At 35.9% G+C, this 21,274-nt stretch overlaps 1 protein-coding gene across 6 annotated transcripts; it reads right to left on the bottom strand.

Annotated features, from left to right (window-relative positions):
• Window positions 1-9,935: 9,935 nt before the first annotated feature.
• On the bottom strand, window positions 9,936-19,961 carry LOC116883981 (prolactin). 6 transcript variants are annotated; one of them, XM_032885212.1, is made up of 5 exons: window positions 19,751-19,961; window positions 17,939-18,111; window positions 16,126-16,233; window positions 13,314-13,493; window positions 9,936-10,267 (listed from the first exon to the last, which is right to left on the bottom strand). In XM_032885212.1, exons 1-5 carry the CDS (start codon window positions 19,776-19,778, stop codon window positions 10,076-10,078), a joined length of 681 nt encoding a protein of 226 aa, XP_032741103.1. In that variant the 5' UTR covers window positions 19,779-19,961; the 3' UTR covers window positions 9,936-10,075. The 6 variants fall into 6 exon arrangements, with proteins under 6 accessions (XP_032741103.1, XP_032741104.1, XP_032741105.1 ...); XM_032885213.1 differs by having other exon boundaries at window positions 17,939-18,108; window positions 19,751-19,856; XM_032885214.1 differs by having other exon boundaries at window positions 16,126-16,224; window positions 19,751-19,826.
• Between the last annotated feature and the right edge of the window lie 1,313 nt (window positions 19,962-21,274).

Genomic DNA, 21,274 nt, shown 5'->3' with positions numbered 1-21,274 from the left:
TTCTTTCCCCAATCTGCTGTCACTGTGAAGGATTTTCATAGAGAAATGGCATATCTTGTTACTATTAGTACTTTTAAAAACAGTTGGGGTTGCAGCTGCCTATGAAGCTTCATTTTGAAGAGCTTAGAAAGCTTTCATTTTCCAGCAGTGACTAAACTGGAGTATTATTTTAGAAGAACATATCTAAAATTACTTTACCTATGAAATGTTTATTCTTTGAGAATTTAATGCAAGTTTTACTTTATCATATAATATATGGCCTCTTAGTTCATCCCCTATGTTGTACCCACATAAGTTGCTGTTCTGTTTCCCTTTAATCCACAGTAAAATAAATAAATAAATAAATAAATAAATAAATAAATAAATAATCAGTCAATCAATCTCAACATAGAATCCAGTTTGCTTTGGGTAAGTACTAAAAGCAGTACCCAGGCTAAAATTTAGCGTACATACCCTGCCACTTCACTGAAGAAAACTAATTTTTCTGCTCCCAGAAGCTACCTATTACCCTTAGTTTCCTGGCAATGGTGAGGTGCTCTGTCCATTTCCATCCTCTGAACTGTGATTTTTGTATGGCTCAATCTTTTCAGGGGTTTTACATAATGTCAATGTCTACATAATTTCATTTGTGCATCTACCCTGTTGGGTTTTTGTTATCATAAATCACTTCTCATGTTTGCCATCCTTCTGCTTCATGATCTACATAGATAGCAGATTCTTCATACGAGGACTGTGATGAACACATCACATTTATAGCTGAGCACTCCAAAGTGCCTTACTCCTTGCCGTGTGTCCAGCATCTCCATTTTAATTACTAACTAGTGCCTCTATAAGCTCTTGGAAGTGGGGTAAATTCTACACTGATTTATGAGCATAGATAAATTCTATTGGAATAATTTTATTACTCTGTGCATGTAGCAGATAAATTGTAGCACACTTATCCATTGGACATATGATGAATTTATTCTCAAGATCTTGGCCTCATTAACAATGTCTAGTATGGGGTCCATGTAATTAAGCAGTCCTAAAGTCTAATCAAAGAATAATTTGTAATTCACATTATATCTGTGCCATGTGAAATGGTGGTCATATCTTGGAGGTAGAGCATTATTGTAATCTATATATGTTTCACCAGCTAGTGAGATGGATGATGGCTTTTCTGCTCTGGTAATATGTATAGTAACTGCATCATGAAAACACTACCTAGTGCTTGTGAAGCTTCAAGTTGAGTGTCAGCTATATTTATCTATTTTCTATAACATAAGCAAGCCATGTCTTCCACCACTGAGTCTTGGAGATTAAGCAATACTAATCACAATATCTGCAAGAGCCGAAGGGTTCTATGGTAGCCCAATGACTCTTACTCCAAAAGATATTTCTATTTGTAGTAATGAGACTTTATATGTTAATATAAAATATCTAATGTGTATGTGTGTGTGTGTGTGTATTAGAAAGTGTCCCACATTGTTATTTACTCATTGTTTTGAATATGGCCATTACTGCTAATTACCACTCCCCTTATTACTAGCTTTACTTTGTCTTCTCATCCATCACCTACTATATTTGATGCTTGTGTTATAATTTTTCCTTATTCCTTTATAGCAGAAAAGCCATGTCCTTTTATGGTAAATGTCTTACAAAGACTAAATATCTATGTCATATATATATGACAATTACATCAAGACATAACAAAACTGATTCTATTCAAAGAAACTCAAAGCATTTCTTCTGAAATCAAATAAGATAACAATGTATGATCTCTCCTTTTTTGTCTAATTTACTCTTTGATGTCTTCATGGGAACAATACGATGTTGGAAGGAGATAAAGGGCATAAAAATAAAAAAATGAAGACATAAATTGTTTTTATTTTTCTTATATTGTAAGTTCCTTTATTGTACCAAAGGAGGTATTAAATACTGCAATATTATACTTATAGGATAAAGCTGTTGATAAAAGAACACTACATATTTTTTTAATATTTCAGAAAAGTTAACAAAAGGACCTATATTTTAACTAAGCAGCAAGTAACAGAATACAAAATTAATAGAAAAATCTCTAGTTTTCACTAATATGGTAACTCTACATAACAAATATACCCAGAAAGAGATTAAGAAAATTATAACTTTCATAGTAATCTCAGAATAAAAGAAAAATATCATGGAATAAGTCTAACCAAAGCCAGTGAAACAGATTTGCAATAAAATAATATAAAAAATTTTGTAATATAAACTTTGTGTATACTATTTTCATAATTTTATTTTTTATTTTATTTATATTTTGTTTTTTATAATTATAGTTATATTTTATTTAGAAGTTTATAAGAATATTTATAAAATATAAATTTTATAATTTTATAAATAATAAAAAAATACTAAAAAGACCTTAAAAAATTTAAAACATATCTCATGTTTACTTTTTGTAATATTAATATTGTGAAAATACAAAATCAACCTACATATTACATGCAAATCATTAAAATCCTATCAATATTTATTAGAGAATTTGTAAAAATAATTGCAAAAATATAGAAGTAACAATAGTGTTAAAGAACCAGTAATTTAAAACTATAAATTACCAGTGGAGGGTAATGCTAGAGCAGTGAGGTGAGAGTGGGTGGAGGGCAGCTTCCTCATAGAAACAGTGGGGAGGGGGGATGTGATAGGGCATTTGCAGAGGGGAACCTGGGAAGGGAGATAACATTTGAAATGTAAATAAATAAAATAACCAATAAAAACAAAAACAAACTGAAAGAAAAAATATTTCATCTGTACCACTACGTGCATAGACCCAAAGAACTCTGCAATTTATGACCCAGAAATTTCTTCACACATAATGAAAATTGTACCTTTATTCTTAGAAGCCAAAACTAGAAAAGTATTTATCAGCTGAAGATAGGGCAACAGAATATGGTACATTTATACAGTATGTTGTCGGTTAGCTCTTAAGAAAATGTAATTCACAGGAAAATGGATGAAGGAAAAATAAGCATCTTGAGTGCTGGATGGATTTTATGCTGTAGATATGAGAGTATGTTTTATTTACAATAGTGTATTGATCTGGTTTTGTTTGGTTTGGTTTGGTTTGGTTGTTTGTTTTGTCAACACAATGACGCAACCTAGATGCATTGTAGAAGACAAACGTTAATTGAGAAAAATGCCCCAATAAGCTTGGCTTGAGGGTTAGCTTGTTGCATAGTTATTATTACATTTATTGATTAATGATTGGCTTGGGTACTGCACAACCATGGGGTGGGAGGACTCTTATAAGAAAGTAAGACCAAGATGAGTAAGTCATAAACAAGATTGCTCCGTGGACTCTGCTTTAGTTGCTGCCTCTAGGTTCCTGCCTTATTTTCCTACCCTGAATTCCTGAAGCAGTGGCAGTGATGAGAAAGTATAATGGAAATGAAAACTTTCTCCCTCACTTGCTTCTCCCTCAGTAGGCAGATGGCAGGCTTGTGAAACTCTCTAAATCCCATCAATCTATATCAAATGTAACAACTTCATAGTTAAAATCTCCTTCCTCAAGTTTTTACTACACAATAGGAGAACCACTGCCTATGGAGCAAGTCTTCATCACTTGAATGTTTGGCAATATTCCATATAGAAACCCTGAAAGTGAAGAGAGAACTATTAGGAAATCTTGATCAAATTTTTGGAAGAAATGACTTGTTCCTGTTTTTTTATATATTTTCTTTATTTACATTTCAAATGTTATCATCTTTCCAAGTTTCAGCTCTAGAAACACCCTGTGACATCCCCCTTCCTCTGCTTCTATGAGGGTGGCCCCCTAGCAACCCATTCATTCCCTCCCACCTCCCTGCCCTGGCATCCCCCTACACTGGGGCATCCAGCCTTCATAGGCAACAGGCCTCTAATCCCATTGATGCCAAACATGGCCATCATCTGCTAGATTTACAGCTGGAGCCAAGGGTCACTCTACATGTGCTCTTTGGTTGGAGGTTTAGTCGCTGGGAGCTCTGAGGTGTTTGCTTGGTTGTTATTGTTGTTCTTCCTATGGGGTTGCAAACAACTTCTGTTCCTTCAGTCCTTTCTCTAATTCTTCCATTGGGGGCCCAGTGTTCAGTCCATTGGTTGGCTGTGAGTATCTGCCTCTCTATTTGTCAGGCTCTGACAGAGCCAAGCACCTGAAAGATCTGTATGGCAAGAATTTCAAGTGTCTGAAGAATGAAACTGAAGAAAATCTCAGAAGATGGAAAGATTTCCCATGCTCACGATTGGCAGGATTAATATTGTTAAAATGGTCATCTTGCCAAAAGCATCTACAAATTCAATGCAATCCCCATCAAAATTCCAACTCAATTCTTCATAGAGTTAGAAAGAGCAATTTGCAAATTCCTTTGGAATAACAAAAAGCCCAGGATAGCAAAAGCTACTCTCAACAATAAAAGAACTTCTGGGGATATCACCATGCCTGACCTTAAACAGTATTACAGAGAAATAGTGATAAAAATTGTACAGTATTGATACGTAGACAGTCAGGTAGATCAATGGAATAGAATCAAAGTCCCAGAAAAGAAACCACACACCTGTGATCACTTGATCTTTGACAAAGGAGCTAAAACCATCCAGTGGAAAAAAGAGCATTTTCAACAAATGGTGCTGGTTCAACTGGCAATCAGCATATAGAAGAATGCAAATTGATTCTTTCTTACCTCCTTGTGCAAAGCTCAATTTCAAGTAGATTAAGGACCTCCACATAAAACCAGATACACTCAGATAATAGGAAAAAAAAGTAGAGAAGAGTCTTGAACACATGGGCACTGGGGAAATTTTCCTGAACATAACGCCAATAGCTTATGATCTATGATCAAGAATTGACAAGTGGAACTTCATAAAATTGCACAGCTTCTGTAAGGCAAAGGACACACTCAATAGAGCAAAATGGCAACCAGCAGATTGGGGAAAGAGTTTTGTGAATCCTGCATTTAATAGAGGGCTAATATCAAATACATACAAAGAACTCAAGAAGTTAGACTCCAGAGAATCAATTAACTTGGGCTAGAGAGACGGTTCCCTGATTAAGAGCATTGACTGCTCTTCCAGAGGTCCTGAGTACAAGTCCCAGCAACTAAATAATGGCCCACAACCATCTGGGGAGAGAATGGGGATCCGATTCTCTCTTCTGGTGTGTCTGAACACATTGACTGTATACTCATATTAAATTAATAAAGTTTCTGTGCTTCCTACATATTCAGGTAATATTTAATTCATTCTCAAATCTCTGACAGGGTTGAAGACTAGTTATAGACATATAATCAAATTTAAGTTGTTTAGCATTGAGGAAGGTGAAATAGATTTAAAAGATGGTTTTCAGATAGTAATGCAAGTTAAAATCAGAGCATAAATCTTTATAGAATTATAAACTATTTGAGTAAAGATAGATATTAGAGTAATGTACCTTAATTGACAAAATTGATAAATTATGTGTTATTAGTGTATAGCATACATTATGGTTTACATAACTTATAACTATATTCAATGTGTATCTGAGAGAAAGACCTTTTTAATAGATGAAAAGAGTGATATGTTGTGGATTGGTTCTAATGCTGTTTGTGTTAATTCTGCTCCAAAAATCACATGGGAACTCGCAAATCTACCTGCAAAAAGCAGAGGGTCCCTGACCCCAGTTGGCTCAAATTGGTAAATAAAGTTGACCAGCCATTAGCTGGGCACATAAACAGACAGAACTTGAGGTTACCGGCCAAGGAATAAAGAGAGAAAGGAAGAAAAAGAAGAACTGCTATGTGGGGAAACACCAATGTGTAACCCATTTGGGTCTTGGATAGCACAGACGGAATTTAGACTTTAGTAATAATTCAGGAGTATAGGAAGAGAGATGTTAGAAACATGGAAGTTAGAGAGTTGCCCAGGTATTGTGTTGTTTAAGGCATATAAAAGGCTCTCTCTCTCTCTCTCTCTCTCTCTCTCTCTCTTTCTCTCTCCCTCTGTGTGTGTGTGTATGTGTGTGTGTGTCTGTGTGTGTTATGTGCTTATGTCTGTTCCTTTCATTCAAGAATCCAAGGCATTTAAATGGATAGCCAGGAGTGTGCCCTGCTACATGGAGCTTTGATTTACCCTGGGTAATCTTCAAGTAACTGTTTGAATATATCTGAAAGTCCTAGGATTTTATGCTCAATTTACCTTTCAGAAAATAAACTTGATGGGTGTAACTAATATATAAATATGACTTAAATGTTAAGATTATTTGTTATCTCAGCAGTACTTTTCCTTTTTAAAAGTCACTTGAAATAATAAAAATTGATATGACAAGAATTTTAAATCTCTGCAGAAAGAAAGAGAATAATATGTTAGAAGATGGAAAGATTTCCCATGCACATGGAGTGACAGGATTAATATTGTAAAAATGACCATCTTGCCAAAGCACTCTACAGAGTCAATGCAATCCCCATCAAAATTCCTACTCAATTCTAGAGTTTGAAAGAGCAATTTGCAAATTCATTTGGAATAACAAAAACCCAGGATAGCAAAAAAAAAATTATCCTCAACAATAGAAGAACCTCTGGGGAAATCACCATCCCTTATCTCAAGCTGTATTACAGAGAATTAGTGATAAAAATTGGATGGTATTGATACAGAGAAAGGCAAGTAGATCAGTGGAATAGAATTGAAGACCCAGAAATGAACACACACACACACACACACACACACACACACACACACCCCTATGGTCATTTGATCTTGACAAAGTAGCTAAAAACATCAAGTGGAAAAAAAACAACATTTACAAGTAGTGTTTGTTCAACTGAAGTTCAGTTTGTAGAAGAATGCAAATCAATCCCTTTACAAAGCTCCAGTCCAAGTGGATCAAGGACCTCCATATAAAACCAGATACACTCAAACTAACAGAAAAGAAAGTGAGAAAGAGCCTCTAAAGCATGGGCAATGGGGAAAATTTCCTGAACAGAACACCAATGACTTATGCTCTAAGATCAAGAATTGACAAATGGGATTTCATAAAATTGCAAAGCCTCTGTAAGGCAAAGTACACTCTCAGCAGGACAAAATGGCAGCCAACAGACTAGGAAAAATCTTTACCAATCCTACATCTGATAGAGAGCTAATTTCTATATATAGAAATTAAAACTCAAGAAGGTAGTGAATCAATAAACTCTATTGAAAAATGGGAGAGTGCTAAACAAAGAATTTTCAGCTGAGTAATATCAAGTAACTGAGAAGTACTCAAAGAAATGTTCAACATCCTTAGTCATCAGGGAAATACAAATCAAAACAACCCTGAGATTCCACCTCACATCAGTAAGAATGAGTTAAGATAAAGAACTCAGGTGACAACAGATGCTGGAGAGGATGTGGAGAAAGAGGAATACTTCTCCATTGTTGGTGGGATTGCAAACTGGTACAACCACTCTGGAAATCAGTCTGGAGGTTCCTCAGAAAATTGGACATTACACTACCTGAGGACCCAGCTATACCTCTCTTTGGCATATACCCAAAAGATGCTCCAACATAAAACAAAGACACATGCTCTACTATGTTCATTGCAGCATTATTTATAATAGCCAAAAGCTAGAAAGAACCCAGATGTCCTTCACAGAGGAATGGATACAGAAAATGTGGTACATCTACACAATGGAGTACTGCTCAGCTATCAAAAACAATGACTTCATGAAATTCATAGGCAATTGCATTAAACTAGAAAGTATCCTCCTGAATGAGGTAACCCAATTATAGGAAAACACACATGGTATGCACTCACTGATAAGTAGATATTAGCCAAAAACTCAGAACACCCAAGATACAAACCATAGACCACATGAAACTCAAGAAGGATGACCAAAGTGCAGATCCTTCAGTCCTTCTTAGAGGAACAAAAAAAAAATATTCGTAGGAGAAGACATGGAGACAAAGTTTGGAACAAAGACTAAAGGAATGGGCATTCAGAGACTGCCCCAGCTTGGGATCCAGCCCATATACGTACAGCCACCAAACCCAGATAATATTGCTGATGCTAAGAAGTGAATGCTGCCTGAAGCCTATTATAGCTGTTTCCTGAGAGTCTGCCAAAGCCTGTCAAATACAGAGGTGACACTTGCAGCCAACCGTTTGACTGGGCACTGCGTCCCCAGTGGTGGAGTTAGAAAAGGACTGAAGGAGATGCATAGGCTTAACACCTCACACGAAGAACAACAATATCAACCAAACAGAACCCCCAGAGATCCAGGGACTAAACCACCAACCAAAGTGTACACATAGAGGAACCCATGGCTCCAGCTGAATATGTACCAGAGGATGGCCATGTTGGACATCAGTTTGCGAAGAGGTCCTTCGTCCTGGGAAGGCTCGATGCTCCAGTGTAGGGGAATGCCAGAGCAGGGAGTCAGGAGTAGATGGGGCTGGGGGGAAGAACCCTCAATGATGTAGGGGGTGGGCAGGTAGGATTGGGTGTTTCCGTAAGGTAACTGTAAAAGTGGATAGCGTTTGAAATGTGAATAAAAATATCTGATTAAAAAAATTTATCATAACCTTATTAATGGAAACCATGACCTCTTCAAGCACTGGTTTTGTTTGTTTTTGTTTGTTTGTTTGATTGATTGATTGATTATTGTCTAGTTTGTTTTATTTTGTTGGGTTCTTTTGTTGTTATCATTTTTTTCACATATTTTTCTTACTGACTTTGGATACAAAGTCTGAATTTCCATAAGTGGGATAGACTCACTAAAATCAGATAATTTTTGATGGAAGTTATAACTGTTGTGCCAGAATTGCTGATGGCCTTATCATGTTGCTGAGTTAGAACAGTTCTTAACAATTATTCTAAAATAATCTGCATAGTGACTTAGGGTATCATGGGAGCCATTCCAAAGATTGGGAACCTTTACATCACTGCAAGCTTGATTTATTTATTATTTTTACTTTGCAGTAAAGTGTTCTTCAGTTGCTTCAGTAGTCAAAGTCTAATCATTTAGTTCTGTTGTGAAATCAGCAATGGTTCTTGAAGAGTGTGTAAATTGGGGGCACCATGTGCCTCTTTCAAATCTTGGAGATAAGAAACTGACCCTATGCACTGACCTTTATTTAACAATTTACAACTGTCAAGCAAGTCTTCTATGTGTGATGGAATATTTATACAAATCTTTTTATTATTAGGTGTATTTATTTTCCAGATGCATTTTCCCATGAATAGGCAAAGTAGAAGATAGAAATATGTCACAGAATGTTTCACACAGTGACCAATTTCAAGAGAGTGAAACTTTTCATTTGATTTAGATTCTGTAGGAATAATAATAAAACTTCAAAAACGTTTCCTACAGTACTCTTTGTCCTCAATCAGGTTCCAACTTTTCCTTCCTAACACTTAAGTTGATTAGCTCAGTATAGGTGGAAAACACTGTTCCACTTAATTTTCTGTAATCTGCTATTATTCTGTCTGAACCTCAGTTTCTTTACTGTGTCTTATTGAGTAAAATAACTACTGTAAAGACTTGAGAGTCCCAAGGAAATTTGCTAAAGCCAATTTTAAGAAGATATTTAGGGATAATATCTCATTGTATCCTACCAATTTCAGATTGCTTAGCTGCTAGGGTATTCTTAGAGACAATTCAGTTCCATAGCACTTGGTCTACTCATTCCTATACCTGAAAATTCTGTCAAAGAAATGATCCAGTTTTCTTCCTTTTTGGTAGAAAAGATGGACTTGTTAATAGTTTCTTCTTTCTTCAATTCTAAAAATCTTGGCTTATATTAACTTTCTGATTTAAACTACTTTTCTATATGCATTATTTGTAAGACTAGAGTCTGGTATTCATGACAAAATTTGATAATGTTATGATGATTGTGATGATGACAATATCCATCAAATAATTCCAATTCGCATATGATTTTCTATTAAATTAACAAAGGAAACATTGACAGATGGCCTTTCGAGACTTAGACATTTTTTAAAAGTTTGTTTTTATTATTTAAGAAGAGACCAATTACACCTAAGCATGTGCTAAAAGTTGTAATGCAAATAGAACCTTTGAAGAAATAGACTTTTAAGAACATCTCAGATGTACATGGAATGAATGCAGGCTTAGCAGTTGTTTTTATGGACAATTTGGCACCTCAGGAACTTGAGATAATTGTCAACCTTGTGGGAATCCCTGCGCAGGCACCGAATGTTGTTATAAAAAGCCAAGTCTTTGGATTCTTCATCAACTCCTTGCAGGGATGGGAGTTGTGACCAAACCAAGTAGATCTCATTTCCTTTGGCTTCAGGATAGGCCTAATAAGAAAACAAATAATTCCAAATCATATATGAACATTTTGCCTCCTTATTTCTTGAAAATGTGGAATTCACATTTTGGGGAAAGAGCAATGTAAACTTTTAGCAAACTCAGGGATCTTAGGTATATAAGGTAGGATACAAGTCTATTAGCCATCTAAAAGTTTAAACCAACATATGTTTTGTATGATTCAAGTGATAATTGAAGTTTATACTTGCCAGTGTAAACAGAGAACTAACCAGGTCCTAGGCATTTACCAGGGTATCATGGAAGATGGAGAGCCTACTTTCTTACTTAAAGTGTTTATCATGTCAACATCAATTTTGTACTTTGTTGCCTCTGATAGTGAATCATTGGTTCTCTTAGTATTTTGAACTTAACTGCACATGTTTGGAACATTAACAATGAGACGGAATATACCTGGGATTAACTGATTATAAAATAATCACTAAATCAGAATGTAACCACACAGAAATTACCATAATACCTTGAAATCAGAGTGTTTACTGTACGTTACTCCTTTGATGTTTTTCTGTTTGCATTTTTCTGTATGTGTGTTTAATCTGATGTGTACAGTTGTCTGAAAATTACAAAAATGTAGCACACATTTGCATATACCCCAAACAGCTAAGGAGAAGTATAAAATAATTATTATGTCTATATTCATAATTTTTTCAACAGGTGGCATTTTGTTTACATGTTTTACAAAGCTGCTCATCTATCAATCTCACTAACAATGACAATTTTCTGAATAGAGAAATTCAAATACTAATTCAATCTAGGTGTAGAAAATGAGTTGGCTATATGCAATGCAATAATATGAGTTTTAATATAGGAGATTCAAGTCAAACAATACTTTAGATAAACTATCTTTTTGTATATGATAAAATAAGGTACATTATAAAGAAAATGTGTTCTTTTTGAGACATTTAGGGACAGTATCTTTTCAGTCTCTTTTGGATAATGGTCAATGTCAGCATAAAAGGATTCTAAACTGATTTTGATTATCTTTCCTCCTTCACATTTTAATTCTCTAGTGTATTTAGGGTGCATATTGAACCAGAATATCACTCTGTGTGTGTGTGTGTGTGTGTGTGTGTGTGTGTGTGTGTGTGTTCTCTTCAAGAAAACTTATCCTGTCAATTTTATTGTCTGCTTTCCTTTCATTATGGAACAGTTCACCATCAGTGCCCAGGAAATAGCAAACCATTTGGGGATTTGTAAAATGCATCAAGAAGGCCACACCTGTCTTATACCACAGTTGATTTATAAGATTCAGAGAAACTAGAATCTACTGTTATTACAGTTTTGTGCTTCCCTTACCAAAAGCCTACATGGAAGAATGTGTAAACTTTGATTTTACAAAGAGGAATTTTTCAACATTTGTTCCTCATTGCAGAAATCAGTATTTCAAAACACCAATGGCTCATGCTCTAAGATCAAGAATCGACAAATGGGACCTCATGAAGCTGCAAAGATTTGTAAAGCAAAAGACATTGTCATTAGGACAAAATGGCCAGCAACAGATTGTGAAAAAATCTTTACCAATCCTACATCTGATAGAAGGCTAATATCCAAAATATACAAAGAACTCAAGAAGTTAGACTCCAGAGAGCCAAATAACCCTATTAAAAATGGGGTACAGAGCTAAACAAAACATTCTCAGCTGAGAATTATCGAATGACCAAAACGCCCCTAAAGAAATGTTCAACATCCTTAGTCATCAGGGAAATACAAATCAAAACAACCCTGAGATTCCACCTCTCACCAGTCCGAACAGCTAAGATAAAAAACTCAGGTGACAGCAGATGCTGGCAAGGATGTGGAGAAAGAAGAACATGCCTCCATTGTTGGTGGAATTGCAAACTGGTACAACCACTCTGGAAATCAGTCTGGAGGTTCCTCAGAAAATTGGACATTGAACTACCTGAGGACCTAACTATACCTCTCTTGGGCATATACCCAAAAGATGCCCCAACATATAACAAAGACACGTGCTCCACTATGTTCATAGCAGCCTTATTTATAATAGCCAGAAGCTGGAAAGAACCCAGATGCCCTTCAATGGAGGAATAGATTAAAAAAAAATGTGGTTCATCTACACAATGGAGTATCAAAACTCAGCTATCCAAAACAATGACTTCATGAAATTCATAGACAAATGGATGGAACTAGAAAATATCATGCTGAGTGAGGTTACTCAATCGCAGAAAAACACACACTTGGTCTGTACTCATTGATAAGTGGATATTAGCCAAAAAAGCTCAAATTACCCAAGATGCAATCTATAGATTTAGGAAGCTCAAGAAGAAGAATGACCAAAATGCGGATGCTCCCACTCCTTCTTATAAAGGGGAAAAAATATCCATAGGAGGAGCTAAAGAATCAAAGTTTATAGCAGCGACTTAAGAATGGCCATTCAGAACCTGACCCACATGTGGCCCATATATATACAGCCACCAAACCTAGATAAGATTGATGAAGATAGAAAATGGATGCCAAAAGGGACTGGATATAGATCTCTCCTGAGAGACACATCCAGAACAGGTCCAATACAGAGGTCAATGCTAGCAGCAAACCACTGATCTGAGAATAGGACCCCCTTGAGGGGAATTAGAGGAAGTATTGAAAGAGTTGAAGGAGCTTGCAACCCCATAAAACAACAATCCCAACCAACCAGAGTTTCCAGGGACTAAACCACTACCGAAAAACTATACATGGACTGACCCAGGGCTCCAACTGCATATATAGCAGAGAGTAGCCTTTTTGGGGCACCAGGGGAAGGGGATGGGGAAGCCTTTGGTCCTGTCCTGGTTGGACCCTCAGTGCAGCGAAATATGGGGGACAATAAGTGGGATGTATAGGGTAATACCCATGTGTGGGAGGTGTAGGGGATGGATTGGGGGCTTATAGACACGAAACTGGGAAGGGGTATAACGCTTGAAATGTAAGTAAAGGAGTATATCTAATAAAATTTTTTTAAAAAGAAAGAAATCTGTGTTTCCATGAGTCAGAAAAGCACTGAACTTTCAGGAAAATGCTCACCTGGCTAATTATCTTCTCAACCCCTTCAAGAAGCCGCTTGTTTTGTTCCTCAATCTCTTTGGCTCTTGATATGATAGCATCAGGAGCTTCATGGATTCCACCTAGTCCAGTTATTAGTTGAAACAGAGGGTCATTCCAGGAGTGCACCAAACTGAGGATCAGGTTCAAAAGAACTTCCGGCTAATCCACAATGTTGATAAATAATTAAAACAGATAAAATGCAAAAGAGTTAGTTAGATGTGGGTTTCGTTCATAGAGGTTGAAGAAAATAGTCGTTTCCATAACTACGTATATATTAATATAGTTTTAGATCACAAATATTATAGAAAAGTCAAACAACTCTTAGCATATACTTTGAATGAGTAAAACAAAAATACTTTTTTATATGAATCCTCTTCTTTTTGTCTATTTGTGTTTGTCTCTGTATGTGCCTGTGTTTGTGTGTGTACATACACAGGGATACATGCTTAATCTTTTGGAGACTAGAAAACAACTCTGGTGTCATTGCTCAGAAACCATGAGACATGGCATCTCCCAAGCCTGGAACTTGTCCAGTAGCCTAGGATGACTGGCTAAACTCTGCTGCCATTTCCTGTGCTGCAATTATAGGTATGCACCCACATGAGTTGGTTTACTGTTGTTTTTATTTTGATTTGTTTTGTATTTCTGACCTGGAACAGAGATGCTTATGAATTCTCAGCCTTTTGCTGAAATCAAGTGCAGAGCAAGAGATCCACCTGCTCCTGCCTACTGAGTTACTAGGATGCAAGCATGCACCACAATGTCTGGCTACATTCATGCTTAGTGTTTTAAACTAATTTTTGGCATCAAATTCAGAACCTCATACTTAATTGACTTAAATCTTAACCTTTAAGTGACTTTTTCCCCTAAAATATCAAATTATTTATGTTTTGATTAACCTCTAGAATTCTACTATCAGCCTTCATGGTCTGGTCAGCTTCTTCCATTACTTTGAATGTTCATAACAGAGCAAAGCTTTTGTGGCACTCAGTGGGTATTATAATTTATTGGATTCAAAGAGGCCCTTGGGAAAGATAAACACCATCATTGTCAATGACTTGTAACCCCAATCATTTTCTTTCACACTACAGAATAAGATTGATTATTATAAAAATATGTTATGTTCATATTATTTTAGAATGGTAAAAAAAAAGATATTATGAAAAGAGTACGTAGAATGTTCTTTCTGCAGTGTACATGACTTGATTTCCATCCCCTCTAGAATCATGGCCCATAGGTTGCTATGTACAATTGAAGAACAATGATACAGCACAGCTTAAATACAAGCATGAATGCAAACCACAATGCAGTTTTAACTCACAAGTGGCTATTTGTTCACTCTCAAAATATAGATAAAATTCATCCCTGATTTGAAATACTTAATGTACAGATGTCTCTTTTCTACTCAAGTGACAATGAAAATGATGAGTAGAGAGCAATTCAAGATATATTAAAATGGAAAAGTATAAAAGGTTTGAGCGGGGAAAGTAGGGGGCAAATGGTAATGACAACAGCTTCCTGGGAGCAGAATAGCACACGCAGAAGAGTGAAATCTTGAGTTAGATGAAGTCACCATGGCTTACCTACTAGTACTGAAACTCATACACATTAATATCACCTTCTAAAGTCCATGTTCTTAATTTCAAAAAGTGAAATAATAATACATTGCAAAATGGAACTTTTGAAAGGATGAATTGTAGCAATGTCATTAGTGTGCTTTGTGAATTCCTATAATTAGAGTAGTTTGCACCAAAAGATTTCTCTTGGTGTTCATCCTGTTATCTCAGATTTGGTTCTATTGACACAATAGTATTAATGAGAATAGCAGAAATATAGAACTGAGATGTGATAAATCAAAGAGAACACATAAACATTTTGGAGATATACATATATGCATATCGTATAAATATAAAATATTATATATAATATAAATTATATAAAATATGGAATATGGAATTCTATATATTATGAAGTGTGCAGATATAAGTAAATATAAATATAAATTTTTGTATATATGTATGTACATATACATAGAGAGAGAGAGACTGATTGATCGATTGATTAAAGATAAATATCACTAATATTAACCAAGTGGACCAAACTATTTTGGAGACAAGGCTTCTCTTTGACTTCTCCATAACATAGTCATCTTGTGTATATATTTTTGTTTAGTTATGGTAAGATTGGCTATGAATGGTTTATAAAAGTTAGTTATCAGACATACTATAACATTAAGACATTATTATCATATGAGACCCCAGTTACCCATGTAAAAAGCACGTTAAAGTGAGTTTTCAAATACTTCTTGGTGAGGGAACTTCTGATATAAGATACAGAATAAGGTGAAGAAGTCTGGGAAGAACACAGATGTAGGTAAGTAAGGAGGAGCATAACCAGGAGAATTTGGAAGCTAAGGAGTAATGAGCAGTGGTCAGTAAAAGAGTCTGCCAATGTAGAAAAATACAACTAAGTTAGCATTTTTTTCATATGTGTGTCTTACATATTTCCTACAGATATGAATGTCAATTTATCCATAATCATGAAATTCAGTTCAGGCTAACATATGCAATGCCATCTTCATAGACAGTTTATGGCTTAGATACAATATTATTAAGTATTCCATTTTTTTTTACCCACTCTGCAATGTATATTTCTTTTGGCAAATCACACTGCCCCCTTTAACTTTGCACTGGTGATTACTATATCTGTCTCAGTGCTCTAATAGCATAGGGTACACCAAAACCAATGTACTGCCTCAATTATGTTGGGAAGAATTGGGGTAAGGACTCACAGGGACTTTCTGGGCTTGTTCCTTGTCTTCAGGAGTAGCCAGGGAAGAAGTGGGGCAGTCATTGATGGCCTTGGCAATAAACTCACGGTCTTGGACATACTGTTTATCCTAGAAATTATACAGAAATTCCATTAACAAAGTCTGAGAATTTAAAGCATATATAACTAGAATATTAATGTATTTAATAGATATTTAATTTTAAATTAGCACTCGAAATTGAGAAATTAAGTAACCATTTTCTACTTATTTCCCAGCCTAGTATGTCTTTTCTTATTTTCTTGTCTTTTTTATAAAATGCTATTTGGAAAATCAAAGTGTCATTTCTCTAATAAACATAAATGCCATAGCACATATTATTTTTGTTTACTAATTTATTGTTCCCATAGTTTCAGATTTATATGACTCCTTCAATTAGGCATTATGAAACACATCTTTTCATTTAAGTACTTCTGAATCTATGAACATGTACAAGACAGAATTCTTGATAAATGCTGAACATAAATATAAATATAAATATAAAATGTGGATAGACTGTAGATCAGCAAGCATACATATTTGAAGTGAGCATTTAAAATAGAAAAGTTATTTAATATATAAATTATAATTAACATTAACTCATTTGAAAAACTTTCTAAATGTTTTATTTATTTTTCCATTACTGAACTTTACTTTCTTTATAATAGGGGGGGTAGTTGTTTTGTTTTGTTTAATTAGCTAATTTATTTATTTACTTTACATCCTGACATCTTCCCGGCTGTCCTCCCAAGCCTTCTCCCCTAAAGCCCCTGAACACAGCCCTTCTTTGTTTCTCTTGAGAAAAGGCCTCCCGTGGTTATCAGCAGGCTTTGTCCTACCAAATTGCAGTAGTGCTAGTTGCAATTTCTCCCAATGAGGCTACATCAGGCAGTCCAGTTAGGGGAATAGGTCTCAAAGTCCACTTGTTAGGCATCCACATGCTGCAGAACTGTTACATATGTTTAGAGGACACAGATCTGTCTCATGCATGTTCACTGGTTGGCACTTGTATAAAATGTTACTATAAACTAAAATTTAGAAAAAAATTCTGAGAATTTAGAAGAATTTCTAGGAAGATTTCAAAAGTGAATTATGAACAGTCAATAATTGAAAGAGATATTAGTAAGTAAAAAAACATTATATATTCAGATTTAATGTAGGTGATGAACTACTTTCTGGATACCAATTGAGGTACTGAAGTTCTCCCTGCATTGTGGATTGACTCAAAAATCAGGTAAGTCCTTTGAAAGGCCTGTATCAACAAGAGAGGACCTTTCTCTGCTTCTGATCCAGGCTACCTATTTTAATTGAAACCAGCTCTGAAAGTTTTAACAAACACCTCCGACCGTTTGGGGCTTTCTGAATACTGATTACTTTTTCTCCCCACAGCCCTGTGGCTTCAGTTTAGGTTATGTCTAGCCTATCCGCAGAGTTCACTCATTCTACACTGTTCCCCTTCACTGGGCATTTACAGATTCCTAAACAAAAAGTCCCCTAGAGCCTGGACCCACAGAAATGAGACTGTGAAGACTTCCGCCACTACATCGAGGGCTTCACACCTCCAGTTCACGTTTAAAAATATGAAATACAAAATATTGAAGGTCATTCCACTTTTGTGGATCTGTAAGATTTTATGAAATCCTCCTGTTCTACTTGTTCCAATTTTTATAAGCCAGATTTTTATTTTTCTTACGTAGATATAGTGTTTGAACTTTGGATCATTATTTAACAGACATGCAGCAGAATGGTTGCAAAGAGACCCTTTTCAAGGAATGCCAGAAATGAGTGAAGTACTTACGAATTCAATAAACATATCTGTATACAGGGTATGGATGTAGTGAGAAAGCATGACCACACGGTCAAACAGCTCCGGGAGAGGTGTCTGGCAGTCGCCACCAGAACAGACTGGCAGGGTCTGCACATTTTGGCAGAACAGAAGGTTTGACATCATCAGCAAGAGGAGTGTCCCTGCTAAAGAAATTCAGGTATCAGTGTGTGATGATCTACTCAGATGAAGAGAAACCTTATCTGTCCCCAGCATCTTACATGTATGCTTGCACTTGTAGTGAAGAAAGAGTCAACATCCTACATGGTGTGTTTACCTGATATTAACATTTTCACAGATGTGTGGTGTGAGGAGGGTAGCTTTTGTCCTTTTAGGCTTGCCTCAGAAGTGTTTGTTCTCTCTGCAAACATTCTGAGTATAAATTAATGTAAGCTAATATTTCTTCTAGTCTTGAGTAGTCACGTTCTCTAAGAATTTTTAATGTTTAATTCAATGCTAACCACAAAATTAATATACAGCATTATTAAATAGCTCACTAGCTGAAAACTCTACATGCTATTGGAATATGTTTCTTGAAAAATACTTCTAATTTTTCCAAAACATACTTAAAATATATTTATGTAATACAAGTATATATATACATATATATATATGCATGCTTTCAGAAACTCCATAGTTTATCTACACATGTGAAAGTAATATTCTTTCCAGATAATAGTATTGAAGCTTCTATAATTCAGAACATGATAGATATTCTGTAACTCTGAGTACATTTATCTGAACATTTATCATATTAGAAGTTTCAGTTTAAATGAGATGAAAATCAAAAAGAACTTTCTTATACATGCCACAAATCAATTGTTGTTGCTATTAATTATTTTGTTTTCCTTGGTGTCACTAAGAAATTAAAAACAATTAGTTAATATTAGCCTCTTTATTTTCTTCCTTCTATTGAAATGTCGCTTCTCAGAGCAGTGTAAACCAGACACCTGCTATCATTATGTACACTATGCTTGCACTGCTGAAGGTTTTGTCAGATTTATTAGAACTAACCAACTCAATGAGAGCAGGCAATATGGAAAATGTTTTTGGCGTCCTTCTATAATTGTGAAAGGTAGACCCAAGGTTCTTGGTATCTGTGTCAGTTCAAATGCCCAGTCACTGCAACACCAACTTTGTGACCTAGATTGCTTCTTATTTTCAGGCTCAGTTTGCAGTACTGGGTATTTCGAAGGGTCCACGATTTCTCCCCATTAGCAACCAGTTCAAGTCTCCTTTTTCCTTTTTTACTTCCATTATGTCATCAATATTTACCTCTAGATATCTCTAGATATTTCACATCTCTAAAAGAAGGATGTCTCCCCCCCCCAACTACGAAGGCACTAATCTAATAGTCTGTTATATTTACACATGAAAAATTTCAAAGTCAAAAAATAGGCTGTGACTCTAAACGCCACTGTTAACTCACAGACAGCTGCATCTCTGTGATTAACTCAACATGGGTGGTGAGTCTTAGCTGGAGTGCAAGTTAAGTGTCTCATGATGCTCCCATCCTCTTCTGTGGAATAGCATCAACCCCATCACCCTTGCTCTAAACCCAAATATCATTTTAATATCTGTGCTGACATGAATAAGGAACAAAGTTAATTTGGACAAAACCACAGCTGTCTTGGGTCTGTGTCAGTAGTTTTGGTCATGCCCTGTCTGGAGAAAAACAGTTATTCCTCATCCCCCTCTAAAGTTGAAACCAGCATTAGGTATACAACCCCATGCCACATCAGGAATACTGAGAAAGCCACATATTCAATGAGCTGCAGCACATACCTTTCCGGGCTGACACCTGGCTGTTCATGGTGATGACCACTGGGACCACACTTCCCCAAGAAGTCTTAAGAGAACCACTGCTTTCTCATCTGCAGACATTGACTTTATAAACCTTCGACACCTTCATGAATATATATATAATCAGGCATCCTCTTCCCCTCCCAATCATCTATTTCCGTCATTAAGATAGCCCCCATAATTTTAAACATCAAATGGTATTTTATTTCTTATTCATATTCAGGAAGACATAGTGGCCAGAAAGGAAGGATTTTGATTAATTACAGCAAAAGGAAATGAGAGAAATGCTGAGGCTGACTGACATCTTGAGTCTCGTTTGAGGTAGAGAATCTATAAAACGTATAGAAGATAATTCCTTTAAAAATTTACCCTCATTTCTTCACAGAATCTGCAATGTGTACCATTGCTTTTAACTTTGGAAATCACTTCTCAAACATTGCTAGTTTTAAATTTTTCATTCAAGATTATTGGGTAAATTAAAAGCTTCAAAATGTTTCCACTAAATACCAAGGTATGTGGACTTCAACTTAAAAATGTAAGAGTTCTCACACTCTGAATCTCTTTAAATGATCTTTTTGCCTTTTCAAGAACAACAAGCAGGGGAAGGACTGGATGAATTGAAGAGGTTTGCAACAACATAGGAAGAGCAACAATATCAATCGACCAGACCTCCCAGAGCTCCCGGGGACTAAACACCAACCAAAGAATACACATGGAGGAACCCATGGCTCCAACTGATGTAGCAGAAGATGACCTTATCTGGCATTAATGGGAGGGAATACCCTTGGTCCTGTGAAGGCTTGATGTCCTAGTATAGGGGGATGTTAGCGGGGTGAGGCAGGAATGGTTGGGTGGGTGGGGGAACACTCTCATAGAAGCAGGGGGAGGGGGTGTGATAGGGAGTTTTGGAAGGGAAATCGGGAAGGGGATATCATGTGAAATGGACTTAAATAAAATAACTAATAAATTTTTTCTAAACAATTATACCATGCCAGATGAGCAAGTTTGTTTATAGCATGCCATTTTATATGTTTATCTTTTGGTTTTAGTATGTAACATTGCATTTTCATCCCCAATTCCTATATTAATAAACAGAGACTAAGAGAACCTAAGTGCAAAAACAACAAACATTCTTTTATAATGAAGTTAAATTTGGGGAGAATTGTTGCTTAAAGAATCATGGGAAAGACAGGACAATGCCAGTTAAAATCCATTCATGTGTACCCATACCCAAGGAGAATCACCTATCATCCATTCATTATACAGTTCATTTGGGGAAGGAGCGCAGTCATTTTTAGAGCAAAGTATACTAATACACACACACACACACACACACACACACACACACACACACACACACACGCACACGCACATGCACATGCACACACACGTTCTCACACACACACACGCACATACACATTCTCACACACACACACATACACACAATACACACACACACATATACACACAAGTCACACACACACACACAGTCACCCCCACACACAC

Source organism: Rattus rattus, chromosome 14, assembly GCF_011064425.1.
Source record: "Rattus rattus isolate New Zealand chromosome 14, Rrattus_CSIRO_v1, whole genome shotgun sequence".
Taxonomy (NCBI): domain Eukaryota; kingdom Metazoa; phylum Chordata; class Mammalia; order Rodentia; family Muridae; genus Rattus; species Rattus rattus.
The sequence above is the reverse complement of the archived record's forward strand: the minus strand, read 5'-3'. Positions and strand labels throughout refer to the sequence as shown.

Excerpts from the sequence above, each read along its gene's own strand:
- LOC116883981 (XM_032885212.1), bottom strand. The coding sequence starts at position 19,778 with ATGAACAGCCAGGTGTCAGCCCGGAAAG. Across the intron at positions 18,112-19,750 it reads CCAGGTGTCAGCCCGGAAAG|CAGGGACACTCCTCTTGCTG; the intron begins GTATGTGCTGCA and ends GAATTTCTTTAG. Across the intron at positions 10,268-13,313 it reads TTGAGAAGATAATTAGCCAG|GCCTATCCTGAAGCCAAAGG; the intron begins GTGAGCATTTTC and ends TTTTCTTATTAG.